Source organism: Budorcas taxicolor, chromosome 11, assembly GCF_023091745.1.
Source record: "Budorcas taxicolor isolate Tak-1 chromosome 11, Takin1.1, whole genome shotgun sequence".
Taxonomy (NCBI): domain Eukaryota; kingdom Metazoa; phylum Chordata; class Mammalia; order Artiodactyla; family Bovidae; genus Budorcas; species Budorcas taxicolor.
The window spans coordinates 84,409,954-84,425,431 of record NC_068920.1 but is presented as its reverse complement, the minus strand read 5'-3'; the positions used below and the strand labels follow the sequence as shown (position 1 = coordinate 84,425,431).

The following is a 15,478-nucleotide window of genomic DNA, read 5'->3' as shown; positions in this document are numbered from 1 at the left end:
TTCCTAGTTGCGGTGCTTGTCAAATATTATACAGTTAGTTTTACTGGCTTGGGCAAGAACACAGGTCTGAAAAATTTGACAAAATGCTAAAACCTTAATTTTCCTTGTTTTACAGGTAGAGTTCTACTAGCTGGTAAATTTTATTGAATTCTTAATTACTGATACATGGGGGTGGGGTGAGGGTACACAATGAAGATATAAAGATGTGAACCTAGACTCTTAGGAGCTTACAACAGAGATACATAACAAAATCTTATGTATTTGCTGGCCAAGACATACTAATTATAGTAATAAGTCAATCTGCAGTTAACTGCTTTCCTAAATCTAAACTTCCTTTAGTCAGATCTCTTTGCTTTTTTTTTTTTTTTTTTACAACTGTGACTGTAATAGAATTACTTGAAAATATCAGATATGGGAGTTTGCTTAAGCATTTCAGATTATTTTTATTGTGTGAACAAGGCTTTCTTTGGTAAAAAGAAGGGAAATCAATCTATTCAACAACATAAGGCACACAAAACTTCTAAAAGATTTGCTATATTGCTGAAAACATTTCTAAACTAAGCAAAATATGGTTTTTAAAAAAGTCCCTCAAATCACTCACTTATATCTCCAGGAAAAGTTATCTTAAACACTAAATAAATGAAAAAAATTCTTCACTTTATCTGAATATACCAAGTTGGATTTAATTTTTTTTAAAAAAGAAATTTCAGATACCAAAATATTTATCCCTCTAGCTCTTTCCCAATTAACTACAGTAGAAAGAGAATCGAGAGGCCCAATTATACAGGATTGAGAGACTTCAATTTATCTTTAATGTTTTTTTTTTTTTTAAAGGTACTTCCCCAGTGGTCCAGTGGTTAAGACTTTGAGCTCCTAATGCAGGGGGCATGGATCTGATCCCTGGTTGGGGAACTAAGATTCCTGGCTGGGGAACTAAGATATATCACATGTTATAGCTGGAAAAAAAAAAAAGGTGAATTAAAAAAAAAAACAACCTGAGTTAAATAAAGCAAAATGTAAAGATCTAATAAATTTGGGGGGTCAGTAAATGGGTGCTTGTTGTATTATTTGCATATATTTTTAGAAAGATTAAAATCTTTAAAAAGTTTAAAAAGCATTATTAAAGGAAATAATCAACAGAATATTTTTGGTAAAATTGTTCCTTGGAGAATCAACCATGAGTATGGCTTAGAAATGTGGTATGTAATTCACTGTGTCTTTTCCTGCACTCTCATATATGTCACTGATGATTTGTACCTCTTTTCTGCTACGCTAATCACAAGTTTCAGAATTCTTTTCAAAGCACTTCAGGAGAACAGTAACAACTGATAGAATGAGCAACACAACATGGAGTCTGACTGTCATTTCCAGACAGAATGGATTTCTAACTCTACTAGCTCAGTTAACCGGCATGGTTAAGGAATGAGTATTTTCCAGTTAATTGTTTTTCCTACTTTAAATTAAAAAAACAAAACAAAAAACTTCTACCTACAGTTGTGAAAATTCAGTATGGGTGAAATGTCTTTAAACACAGCAAAATAAATATGTACAAGACTAGAAATTCTCACGAAAACTCATATTCTCCATGTTCAAAGGGGGCGTGCTAAGTCACTTCAGTTGCATCCAATTCTTTGCGACCCTATGGACTGTAGCCTGCCAGGCTCCTCTGTCCATGGAACATACTGGAGTGGGTTACCAGGCCCTTCTCCAGGGGATCTTTCCAACCCAGGGACTGAACCTGCATCTCTTACGTCTCATGCATCAGCAGGTGAGTTCTTTACCACTAGAATCATCAAAGGGGGGCAGTTGGGGCTTTTTTCTCAGCTGAAAATAAGCAAAGAGGATGTCAAAAACACATATTCTAGAAGTTGGGGTGATTTGTGTAATAAAAAATTGGACAGCCCTGAAATACATTTTAATCTAGACGACTGTCACTAAAAACAAGAAATCAGGTCTCTGCTCAAAAATAAAATTTCCAACAGAGAAGAAGTCCCCTCCTTTTTGTTCTCTTTTTAAATACAGAGAATATACTTGGACAAAGCCAAGACCTAGATATCTAAATAATATTTATATATTCTATTTAACATATGCTAATAGGTAAATTTTAGTAGTGAGTATATTTTTTGGAAGTGAAATATTTGGTTTCCTTCCCTTCTGCTTATTTACACTTAAAATAGGTTTAAGGTTAACATCCTTCTTTCTAACTTCTGAAATTGCAAAGTTCTGGATATTATCTTGGAAACAAGGAAAGATTCTATCTGTAGCTCAAGGGCTTTTGATTTTTTTGGTTTGTTTCAAACTGCACACTCTCTCAGGAGGTGACAATATACTTCTTCTTAGCAGGTAACACAATATACAAACAGTGTCAGTAGGACACTGCTACTCTATATTCTTGCAGTAAATTTTAGCTATGTTTTCAGATACAATGCTCAGTTTACACAGATGTGATCAGGTTTCAGGACAGAACATGCCTGGAGCCAACAGGTCAGAAAACAATACTAAGCACTAAGCAAAAGCACCTGCAGTCAAACTCTTCAGAGGTAGAGCAAACATGAGTTAGAGAAGGTATGAGGGGCTGTCTTCCATTTTCTATTTGTTGTGAGAAACAGCTTTCAAAAAGTGATTAAAGAGATTCTTGGCAATATGCAGTCTAAGCCAAAGTATGTATCAGGAAACCGAGGTCCAAGATCCCAAGAGGCGGTGAAAAATTTATTAACAGATGAAGGATATTTTATTTTTCATAATTTCCTCTGGCAAATGAAATTTTAGTTTCTTCCCAAGCAACACTCATAACTGTAGTCACTGTAATTAACATTGATTCTTTAAAGTTCTGTGATTCACCCCTAACTAGGTCTGATGCTTATTATTCTTATGCTCTTTCCACTAAATAACACTGTTTTCCTTTCCTAAGTGAGGTGTCTAATGACACCTCTCTAGCTTAGAATGAATCTATATTCTATAAGTGGCTGCTGCTGCTAAGTCACTTCAGTAGTGGTTAACAAATACAGAATTGTATGCACACTATGATCAAGGACCTCCTTGCTGCTCCTAACACCGCAAGAAGGCTCTTAACTCAGAGCTTATGTATTTCCAATTTTCTCTGCTCATGAAATTCTTTTCTTTGACTACCCAATTGTTCACTTACTTCCTTTCAGGTGACTCAATGGCACCCCACTCCAGTACTCTCGCCTGGAAAATCTCATGGACAGAGGAGCCTGGTAGGCTGCAGTCCATGGGGTCGCTACTAGTCGGACACGACTGAGCGACTTCACTTTCACTTTTCACTTTCATGCACTGGAGAAGGAAATGGCAACCCACCCCAGTGTTCTTGCCTGGAGAATCCCAGGGACGGGGGAGCCTGGTGGGCTGCCGTCTATGGGGTCGCACAGAGTCAGACACGACTGAAGTGACTTAGCAATGTCACTTTATCAGAGATGTCTCCCCTAATCATTGTATATAAAATAGCAATTCTCCCCTCTCCTTGTTCTTTCTCAATGTGTATTACTTCCTGATATGTTAAATAGTTATTATTTGTTTCTTATAGGTAGAATATAAGTTCCACAGAGTTCAGACAATATGGTATAGTACACCTAGACAAGCGATTGCCCTGTGTACATCCCATTTCACCTCCTACTGCTTTCAACCATGGTTTCCTTTCTTCAAAGTGCTGATCTGAATATGCATATTTACTGCTCTTTTACTTTGCTGGGCTTAAAGAACACAGTCCTTTCAGGTCAAGCTTTCTCTGCTACCACTCATTTATGTATACCAAATGTAAATCAGCTTGTTTCCAAATCAAAGCAGATGGCTTAGTACAAGTCACACTTGTCACTGTCAAAAAAGAGCTAGAAAACTAATAAATCACATTTAAAAAGACTATCCAAAAATGAGATACTTTAAATAGCTAAAGTATAAGAAAATGTGCTGTGAAATATATTATGCAAAATGAATACTAAACAATCTACAACTCACATTAAGTGAAGACCATCTATTTAATGGTCATCTTTTCATCTTAACTCCACATATTTAAGTGCAAAGTTTTACTGTTACGTTTATAACAATGAAAATTTATTTGGTACTATGTGCCATGTGCTATGACACTTCGTTATCTTTAATTTTTATAATCCTTTGAGGGTTTTTATGGTTGTCTCAACTATAGATAAGAAAACAAAGACAAGATTAATTCATCTGCTTTTGATCACAGGTTAAGTAAATGGTGAAACCAGTCTTGACTCCAACTACAGGTGTCAAAGATCTACAGTATGTTGTTTGTTACACACCTCTACAAGTAAATTAAGATTTATAGGCAACTCAAGTGTAACTGTCCAAAACCAAACTATTCTTTTCTCCACATCTATTCCTCCTCAAATGTCCCTTATTTCAGTAGATGCCTCTTACCCACTTTCAAGCTTGCCTTCATAGATTCCCTCTGTTCCTTACCTCTCATACTCTACCTGCAATCTCTAGAACCATCTACTTCTTTGCACAGGTTCTGCTTCAGTCAGACCTGAATTATGCAGCAGGCTAAAGTGTAAGAGTTCTCCTTCAAAATACACTCTAATGATATATATAGCTGATTAAAGTGGCAAAAGAACAAACTCAAATTTCAAAAATAAGGCTTAATGCAAGAACACTTGACATTATTAAATTCCAACATCTGGAACAATTCCATCCACGGAATTTTCCAAGCAAGAGTACTGGAGTGGTTTGCAATTTCCTTTTCCAGGGGGTCTTCCTGACCCAGGGATCAAAATCCCATCTCATGTCTCCTGCACTGATGGGCGGGTTCCTTAGCACTAGTGCCACATAAAATTCCTGTGACAGAATTTAACTGATTTTTCTATATCCTTTTTCAGCTTTTCATTCCATCCTTTCTTCCCCACTTTGGTGATCCTTCTCTAGCAAAACTCTTCCCTTTTAAATACATTTACGTATCTGCCTATTTGGATGGTTTTGAAAATTGTCACCAACACAAACCACTCACTTATGACCTACTAAGCATACATTAGTTCCCCTTTTCCTTCCAAAGAGCATACCACAGCATGACAGAGAGGTAGCCCTTTCTCATTCACCATAGCTATAAGGATTTTTATGAAATGTGTTCTCTAGCAAAACATGTAATAATAGTAGCACCTTTTTATAGGTAGTGTTTTCTGTTTTTAAAGTACTTCCATACATATTCAGCAGTCTTGTGAAATAAGCTTTATAGTTACTATTCTCAGATTAGAAAAACACCCAAAGATGTTGCTATTTTGCCTATGTCACAAGACTGCTATACAACAGAGCCAAATATTAAACACAGACGCTCTCCATTCACTGCTCCTTCCACTATCTATCACTATCTCTATTATTATTTCTTTTTTAATGTTTTGGCACATAGAAAGAATTGGCTTTGTAAATAAATTTTCACTTTTCCTTAAGGTATTTTAACTATTACTTAAGCTGTACTTAATTAAAGAAGAGAAAAAAAGCCCTAACTGAAGGAAAACAGTTGCAAAAATCAACTTTATTTAGAATTTCTATGTAAAAACAAATGACCCAAAGAAGATCACAAATACTTTTTTCTTAGTAGAATCAAAGAAAGTAAAAATCTATAGAAATCAAGTTAAATCTCTAACAAAAATTTCAACCACATGGTATATGGTTAATATAATAGCCTAGAAAAATAAAGATAACTATGACACATAGAAATTAGCTGTAAAAAGCATGCACAGGAAGGACATGCTTTTACTTATAATAGCATGCTTCAATTAAATTTGCAGGCAATTGAAGGAGAATGTAAAACTGATGTATAAATCTTACCTACTTTGCAATTAAATTAAATACACATTTACAGAAAGTCTGCTCTCCTTTTTTGGGTCAGAACAAGCCAACAACAGCAAGTAGCCAGAAATTACAATTAATATAAAAGAAAAATTTAAGAGGAAATGGATTTGCTAGACTCATTACATTTTAAGTCTTAGCTTCAAGAAATGAGCGATTATTTGCAATGAAGTTGGCAAGACAGGAAACTGAGTTAAAATTTATCAATCTTTTAAATGGCTTTTCTAAGTACTTTTCTTTTTTTTAAAAGGGGGGAAATTCCCCTTGGTATTTTATACCTCTTTGTGACGATATATTTATTTCTACTGTTGACTTTGACTCTTCAGAGCTCATAGAAGTGGAAAAGTGTTTGGATTCACTAGTTCAAATTACCATATTTTCTTCATTAAGAGGAAAGTCAGGTAGTATAAATAATGAAAAGCCAAATAAGAGATCCAGAAAGAAATTAACTAAGAAGGCGACCAACTGCGTAGCTTATTCTTACCTTGGCTGTTTTTTTCACGGGTTGACATTTTTGCTGGTTGAGACAAAAATGACATATCTTACAATAAAAATTAAGAGATTTTCTTAGATGATTATAAAATACGCTTCTTTTTTTATTATTGTGAGCTAATAAAATACACTGAATGAAAATAAGTCAATATTCTTATCAAGAGGGAAAACTTATGATTTAGAAAAAATATTTTTTAAAAAGGATTTTCAATTTACCTTGATTGATGATGACATCTTTATGCCTACAAAAGGAATTCAAAGATATTTATTTCATAACCTTATTTGGCTCAACATTATAATCACCTGAAAACTGCAAAAGCTTTAATGTCTAGGCTACATCCCAAATAAATCTGCAGATGTGAAATTCAGGCATCAGTATTCTTTAAAGTTTTTCACTGGTCTCAACTACTAATATACACTGTGTCATAAAACAAGGAATATTCCATTAGGATCACTTAAATAGTAAAACACAGAAAGAATTTATGAAAAATACTCAAATTTTATGACATTATTGAGATTTATTATGAGTTGAGAAGCATTAACAGGAAGACATAGCCTTTTTTAAATAACACAAAAGAAAAAAATGTACTTAGAAAAAAAAGGTATAAATTATAAATACAGATTTTTAAAAATGATTCAAACAAGGCATATAACTGTACATGCAAATATGATAGTAAAAGAACTAGTAATTTTCAGATGGAAGTATAATACTTACTTGTCTGTATTTTTTATAACTTTTGATATTAATTTTGATGTTGAAACTGCCCTCAATAATTTATTACGGCTATCGTCTGAATTTTCCCATGAATTATGTGACTTTTCAGCTGTTGGTGGTCGTTTTATGCTGGAAGAAACATTTTAATTTATTAGAGGAAAATTCTATGCATAGCAATGACATGTAATTGAGTTTGAATAGAACATATAAGCAGCAATTAACATTTTCTTAAAGCTAATCCAGAAAAGAGAAAGAATGATTAGTTGAAAGGGTCGGTGCTTGGATGAGTGAAGGAGTTAAACAAAGCAATTATCTAGTCTGTTTTTTAATTTTCACTATTTTTCAAAAGATTCACTAGAATAAATAGTACTCGATTTTTAGAACACCCATGTGCTTAAATCTGAATAATTACTCTCTCTCATAATTTATGAAATTGTGTGAATTTTTGAAAAAAACTTATTCAAAATCATGACAAGGCTGCTATTTTCATTTTTTATGTCCTCATGTAATTAAATTATATATGGTACAAATGACAATTTCTAAATAATTGTGGGACTAAAAGCAAAACTTGTGTTTTTATCTCTCAATTTTACCCATGATCAGAAATAAAAACATTTTAATACAGGAATGTTTTGATATTATCAAAACTAATCCCATATATTTATAACTGAAATATTTTGATTTATAAATGATTTTTTTCCTGCACTGTTAACTGCCCTACAACTCATCCAGTCTTTAATACATCTTATAATAGTACATTCAAAGAGAAATTTAGAATGGCAAGCACATTTCCAGGAGACCTTAAGAAGCTGAAAAAAGAGATCTGGGACAAAGAAGATGCCAAGTCAAATCAGAACCTTAAAGAGATTGATTACAAAAAAGCCACCTTTAATCACACATAATCCAAGGCTGCAAAACGTTAATAAGCTATATCCAAGAAAAACTCCACATTAGATCAGGCAGAAGAATTACAAACCATTAAGATAGGATAAGAATCTGCGTGAGACACACAAAGCATTTTAAAAATGTTAAACATGCATCAATCAAGTGAAGGGTGTTGTGTTTTCCCAAATTTTCCATTAGAGATTTGAGGCAAAATAGTAAGCTAATCAAATAAAAATATATTAAAAATCTTTTAGGAATGGATGTCATTTGTTTTTATTAAAATCCTAGCCAGTTCTGGGAATGGTTTAATATTTTCCTAAGATTTCCAAGTGGAAGTATGATGATAAAATATATCTATACCTAATCATAAAGCTTGAATCAACATCCCTAAAGCAGGCAAATTTCATTAAGTTGGTCTAAATATTTGATTACAAGGCAGCTGTAGTGCTGAACTCCCAGCATGCAAGTTTAGACCCCCAATTTAGGCTCACACACACTGTTAGAACGTTTCTCCCTTCTCCCCTTCTCATAACTTTAAAATATTAATTATTAAGACACAGAGAGAAGCCCTCAAGCAAGCCTTTAGCATAGGAAAGATTAGGAGAAATGAATTCGATTCTCTACTCAAGCAAGAACTTATCCTCCCAAAACCCAAAACTGAAACTGAGCTGCAGTCACAGTCAAGAGCCGTATGTTGTGAAGGGCCTTGACAAGCTGAAGGTTGTAATGATGCCAAAATATGGTGAGCATAAGAACACATGCAATTTTCATCCATGGCTATAAATTTATGCAGTTATACATATATTTTTAATATTCTATAATTTTAAAATGTTGTTTTGGTTTTAGAGTAGGTTACCTTTGCCTTCCTTTCATTTTTATAACTTAGCTTTTTCCTCATTTTAACTTATAGATTTTGAATGATAATTTTAAATTATCATTCCCCAATGTGTTAAAATACAGATTACTGCCACAAAGAAGTGAAGGGAAAAAAGTCAACAAGTTTTTCTCTTAGAATTCATGGATAGCCAACTTTTTCTCAAGTCACAGAATTTAGGGATCATTACAACCATTCCCTAACTCTGATTACTTGGGGTCAGTTAAAACCTTTTGGTGGGAGTAGAATTCTTGCTTTCTTGAGTTTGCCTGTGTATTTGGAGAGGCTGTGAAGAGGGCTGGGGAGAAGGTGATGCTCGAATTTGTGGACTTTGATCATTAGAGTGAGAGTCCTCTTTTTTCTCTCTCTGTCCTTGTGGTTTTTCTTTCTTTTTTTCTGTACCACTGTAAAATAAAGTATAACATGGAACAACACATATTTAAACAAAAAAGATATCAAATGATGGAAAAAGTTACTACTATTATATAATTCAAAATCCTAAATCATACAGCTAATATAATTTACATTGCTTTCATTTAATAATGAAAATATTTCTTTTAAGAATCCTGGAAGCTATTAAAACCTTCAGTAAAGAATTTATTATAATTCTAAGACAACATATCCTATGAAGATTGCTCCTTTGGACCAAACCGGCCTCTAATGCCTTATGCCATCTTAGCAAATTGGGGGGGGGGGGGGGGGGGGGGGGCAGTAAAAGCTCTCTTAACTGACTTTAGTTTACCCAAATCAGAGCATTAGTGACACTATCCATTACCTCTGGTTAAGCACACTGACAACTAAGGAACACTAAATGCTCACATTCTGTAGGTTATTCTCTAATTCCTATTTCTTTTGTATACTTCTGCTCTCACCAGTTGAGTTTTACACTTACCAAGAGTCAACTGTGTTTTTTCCCCTGAACTTCTTTATGCCAGTTGTACTTGTTATTTTAATGATTAAGTTAATAAAATACAAAGAAAACTGACAAAATGTACACAGAAAAGAGAATAATTTCTATGTAAACTAAGCTGAATGCTTTGCAAAGACCAAATAAAAATGAGTTACTTAAAGAACTGCTGTTAAATTTTGTGTAGGTGAAACAATTACAAAAGATTTAAGAAAAAAACCCACAGAAAAAAGATGGGTTCTAGTTCATACTATTTGGCAAGAATTTTAAGTTTCTTATTCTGTCTTAAAAAATGAAACTAAAAATTGTAAAAAACAATTTATGGGTGTATTTTACGCAAGACAGTAAGTAGTCTAATGAGATAAGTAGTAGTAGTCTAATGAGTCTGAGTATTTAAGACAGGAAAAAGGGGGAGACTCAGTCTTTTATTAAAAAATCGACAAATGAACATAGTGAAAGTTGCTCAGTTGTGTCCGACTCTTTGACCCCATGGACTGTAGTCCACCAGGCTCCTCTGTCCATGGAATTCTCCAGGCAAGAATCCTGGAGTCCTGGGAAGCCATTCTCTTCTCCAGGGGAATCTTCCCAACTCAGGGATCGAACCTGGGTCTCCTGTATTGCACACAAACTCTTTATCATCTGAGCCACCAGAGAAGCCCACGTGAACATATTTTAAGCTAAAATAAAATATTTCAGATATTTATTTATAAATTCACATGATTCCACACTGAGTCTTGGTTAATGAAGCATCACTATCCCTGATCACACTGGATAAGCGTCCATATACTGCACAAACACTTCTGACAATATTACAAAACAGATGGAAACGATTCCAGCCAGCGTTGAAAAGGTATAAAACTGCAACTATCTTAACCAAAGGACATTTTAAAATTTACTATAAGGTGCATAATCTACAAAGAAAGTATGTTTAAGAACATGCTAAACAAATGTAAATAGTACAATGTAATCACATGATAATGAATAATGTTCAAATATAATTTTGACAGTAATATTTCTTAATCTAGTTCATTCTGATACCTTCTGACTTCAGACTGGCTTTTGATGGTCTTGTTCATACTCAAATTTTACAGTATGTGCTGAGAAATTTAATTCTACCTCAAAAATATCAGACTAACTTCGAAATTTAAAACTGAATTAGAAACTACTTCTTTCTTACTGGTCTTCAAATTATTCTGAATTCACAGCGTTGGGCCAGTAGTCTTATATGGGCCCAGTAGACTTTCCTCCTGTGTTATTTCAAAACAAAACACAAAGCCCCTGCATCATAAATTAACAAACTCATCTGGTTTAAACTAAGTCACTACTGTACATAATACTGACCACTGCACATAACCATAGCTATGTAAGAAAATGGGCTGAATACAAACTATCACTGGATACATCAAGGAAGTTTATTATTAAAAACTGTATTAAAAATTTCCACACACGTTTATTTTTTCATCATTTGTCCTTTTCTCCTGAAACTGGAACACAGGTAATAAATTTTGGCATGCTTTGGAGGATAAAGTCTACATGCTGTAACAATGACTTAATGACTCAAATACAGAACGGGATTTTTAAAAGGCCTAAAGATTCTGTCATTTCTTCACCATTCCTGTAGTCAGATGTCTGGTTAACATCTGTGAAAACACACTGACAAAAAACTCAGCATTAGCTTACTGAGGCAACCATTTTCCATCAGCATAGTTTAAATATTATTCTATTAAAGTTTTTCTTCAATCGTTCTTTGAAGAAAACGGTTTTAAGATCCTGTAAGCAATTTTATTAGAATACTGAATTAATTAATTCATGAAAAGAACATAGAGAATGTAAACCTGTAACCCACTGACATTTTTATATTGCAATATTTCCACTGCCTTTCTGTCCACCACCCCCTAACACACACACACACACCCATTTTTAAATTAAGCCTCAATTTTATAGTTATGATTGAGAATAAAAGTTATAGCATCTAATCTCCCACCAAAGTACATACATACCAAAGAGTCTATTTCTCCTTTAAAAATGCTGTGTCAAATGCATCACTTGTTATGCAAAATTCACTTATATAATTACATTAAATATAGTCATGCTTATCTCATCAACAGATGCTTATTAAAAAGAAACAAAACCAAACCAGGAAATGAACCTGCTTGCTTTCTTTTGTAAAAACCAAAAACTTCCCACACAACTCCATAGGTATGATGAATGTAAACTCAGCGAGTACAAGCAGGATATCACTACATTCAGACAAAGAATTCAAAAGACATGCTCACTTGAATTCCATACAGCTCTTATTTCATATTCTTTTCAAAAGTAGACTGAGTTATCACATTCAGATAGTTTTGCAATGTTAGCTTTTTACAAATGCATACCTTTTAGCAGCAGATGAAAGAGTTTCTTTTCTTGCGATTGAGACAGAGCTGGTGTGACTTGGTTTTCTGTTTGTACCACTCCCGTTGGTTATACAGGACATAGAAATAGCTTCTCGAAGGCCTGGCTGGCCTAGATACGGTTAAGAAAAAAGTTTTAAAATCAAATTTCAAAATATTCCTCAAAGATTAGAGCTTCAAAAGTAAGTCTATTAGTGTTTAGATCTAGTAAGCAGACGGCCCACCCTGCCATAGGTAACATACAAAATTATTTTTTCAGTAAGCATCAAGTATATAAATAAGAAAGGAATGAGTGCAAAAAGATAAATATCTGTAAACTGAGACAACTCTATGTGATATACAAAGTTATAAATTATTTGGAAAAATTATATACAAACACAATGAAATGGTAATTTCCTCCACAGAATAATGAACTTTGCTAGCTTGTAAACCCAACTTTAATTAGATACATCTCCAGTATTGTCTATAGTTCAAAAGGAAATGAATGAGATCTGAAGGTCTCAGAGGAATCCATCATGTAGCACATAATATTATAGTCTGAAGATTTACTCTCATTAAAATAGACCTATAAAAAAAGACACGCTAATTTGCTAAACTGCATCTAGAGTCACTCGCTAACTCAATGGCTTGCTTTCCACACATAGTAGTCTTAAAGGACACGATCCAAAGCTGTGCCTTAAGTAAACCCCAAGTCCCCACATAACAGCGATTTTCAGAAAGAGCTCAGGTTCTGTCGAAATTTAACTGATTAGAAATCCTAGATATCATAAATCTTGAATCCTAGAATATTGTTCCCTATAAATAAAGCATAAATATATGAAATAACCTCTGTTATCTTCGTTCAAACAGGAGGAGGACTGGAATACATGTGTGATGAATATGCTGGCATGGTAAGGAAGACACAGTCACAAGATAAAAGAGCCACGTCTATTAAGGGTCAAATTTATTTAAAAATTTGGAAGTAGAGAATAATTTTGAATTTTTGGACTCCGTTTTCTCACACGAACACAAGAAAATCTTTTCTGTTTGGCCAATCTCATTTTCTGTTTTTCTTTCATAAAAGCACAGAGAGCAAAAACTTTTATGTATAGAGCCTACAATATTTGGCACCCTAGAATGTTACATGTACGATAGTACAGCACTGAATTTCTGACAATAATACGCTGTTGGGAGCCACTTGTGTCAATCATATAAAGCGCTTCCTTAATTTTGAGATTCCTATTCTCTACCTCAGACAGAATGAATCAGAAGAGAGGAAGGAAAAGACCTACTACAATTTATTTTTCAAACTTCCCAGGAAAATTTTCACATATAAGGTAAAATAACCCCAAACTATGCTAATATCACTGATCATCAGATCTGATGGTCTGCCCAAACAGTGACTTCTTGCTACCTTTTTTCTTTTTACTGTAGTAAAACACTATAAAACATACCATTTGAACAATTTCAACATGTGCAATTTAGTGGCACTTGGTATATTCACAATGTTGTGCAACCATCACCACTACCCAGGTCCAGAACTTTTAATCACCCCAAACAGAAACCCTATACTCATTCATCTCTCAATCCCTCCTACCCATCCCCCCAGCTCTTGCCAACCATTAATCTTCATTGCCTCCGTAGTTTTGGCTATTCTGAGTATTTCACATACATGGAATCATACAATATGTACTTTTTGTGTGTGGTTCCTCTCACTTAGAACAATGTTCTCAAGGTTCATCCACATGGGAGCAATGTAAGAGTAATTTATTCTTTATTCTTTTTATGGCTGAATAATATTCAGTTTTACAACTATGCCATATTTTGTTTATCCATTCATCTGCTGATGAATATCTGGGTTGTTTTCTCTCTTTGCTACTGTAAACAGTGCTGCCTTAAACATCTGTATACAAGTTTTCATTTGAACATGTTTTTAATTATTTTGGGTAGATAACTAGGAGTTGGATTGCTGGGTCACAGCATTACGTTTAACTTATTGAGGAACCCCCAAACCCAGCAGCTGCACCGCTTTATAATGTTACCAACAACGTATGAGGGTTCCAATTTCACATCCATGCCAACACTTGTTATTTTCAGGGTTTTTTTTTCCAACTGTAGCCATCTCTGGGAATTCAGTGCTATCTCATCACGGTTTTGATTTGCGTTTCCCTAATACCAAGAATCTTTTACTGGGTTTGCTGGCCCTCTGTATATCTTTGGAGAACTATCTGTTCAAGATCTTTGACTGCTTTTCAGTAAGAATATATGATGCAAATTGTTCAAAGTGCTCTCTACATACACGTAGAAACGGAAACCCCAATGTATTCCTCCTATTTTACATATTCCTCTATATTACATATAGAAATGTAAAATAGCACACCATGCACGCCCACGCGCACACACACACACACACACAGCCCTGGAGTACAAAATATTACCGGCTGTTTCTCAAAAAATTAAACATGAAAGGACCAAATGATCTGGCAATTCCAATTCCAGGTATATACAGCCCCCAAAATTGAAAGCAGGAAGTCAGGCAGATATCTGTATACCCATATTCATAGCAGCATTATCCACATAGCCAAAAGGTAATGCTCAAAATTCTATAAGCCAGGTTTCAACAGTACATGAACTGTGAACTTCCAGATGTTCAAGCTGTATTTAGAAAAGACAGAGGAACCAGAGATCAAATTGCCAGCATCTGCTGGATCATAGAAAAAGCAAGAGAGTTCCAGAAAAACACCTGCTTCTGCTTTATTGACTATGCAAAGCCTTTGACTGTGTGGACCACAACAAACTCTGGAAAATTCAGAAAGAGATGGGAATACCAGACCAGCTGACCTGCCTCTTGAGAAATCTGTATGCAGGTCAGGAAGCAACAGTTAGAACTGGACATGGAACAACAGACTGGTTCCAAATCGGGAAAGGAGTACGTCAAGGCTGTATACTGTCACCCTGCTTATTTAACTTCTATGCACAGTACATCATGAGAAATGCTGCGCTGGATGGGGGTTCCCAGGAAGCACAAGCTGGAATCAAGATTACCGGGAGAAATATCAATAACCTCAGATATGCAGATGACACTACCCTTGTGGCAGAAAGTGAAGAAGACCTAAAAAGCCTGTTATTGAAAGTGAAAGAGGAGAAAGAGGAGAGTGGAAAAGTTGGCTTAAAACTCAACACTCAGAAAATGAAGATCATGGCATCTGGTTCCATCACTTCATGGGAAATAGATGGGGAAATGGTGGCAGACTTTATTTTTTGGTGCACCAAAATCACTGCAGATGGTGACTGCAGCCATGAAATTAAAAGATGCTTGCTCCTTGCAAGAAAAGCTATGACCAACCTAGACAGCATATTGAAAAGCAGAGACATTACTTTGCCAACAAAGGTCCATCTAGTCAAGGCTA

The 15,478-nt window shown here is 34.6% G+C and overlaps 1 protein-coding gene across 1 annotated transcript in view; it reads right to left on the bottom strand.

Moving 5' to 3' along the window:
• Nucleotides 1-15,478, bottom strand: part of EML4 (EMAP like 4) — a 145,992-nt gene that overhangs the window by 54,784 nt on the left and 75,730 nt on the right. Inside the window, exons 3-7 of the mRNA XM_052647931.1 lie at nucleotides 12,072-12,201; nucleotides 9,020-9,193; nucleotides 7,031-7,159; nucleotides 6,532-6,557; nucleotides 6,308-6,340 (exon numbers count right to left, since the gene is read on the bottom strand). Coding sequence (XP_052503891.1) covers nucleotides 6,308-6,340; nucleotides 6,532-6,557; nucleotides 7,031-7,159; nucleotides 9,020-9,193; nucleotides 12,072-12,201 — 492 coding nt within the window. The remainder of the gene's footprint in view (nucleotides 1-6,307; nucleotides 6,341-6,531; nucleotides 6,558-7,030; nucleotides 7,160-9,019; nucleotides 9,194-12,071; nucleotides 12,202-15,478) is intronic.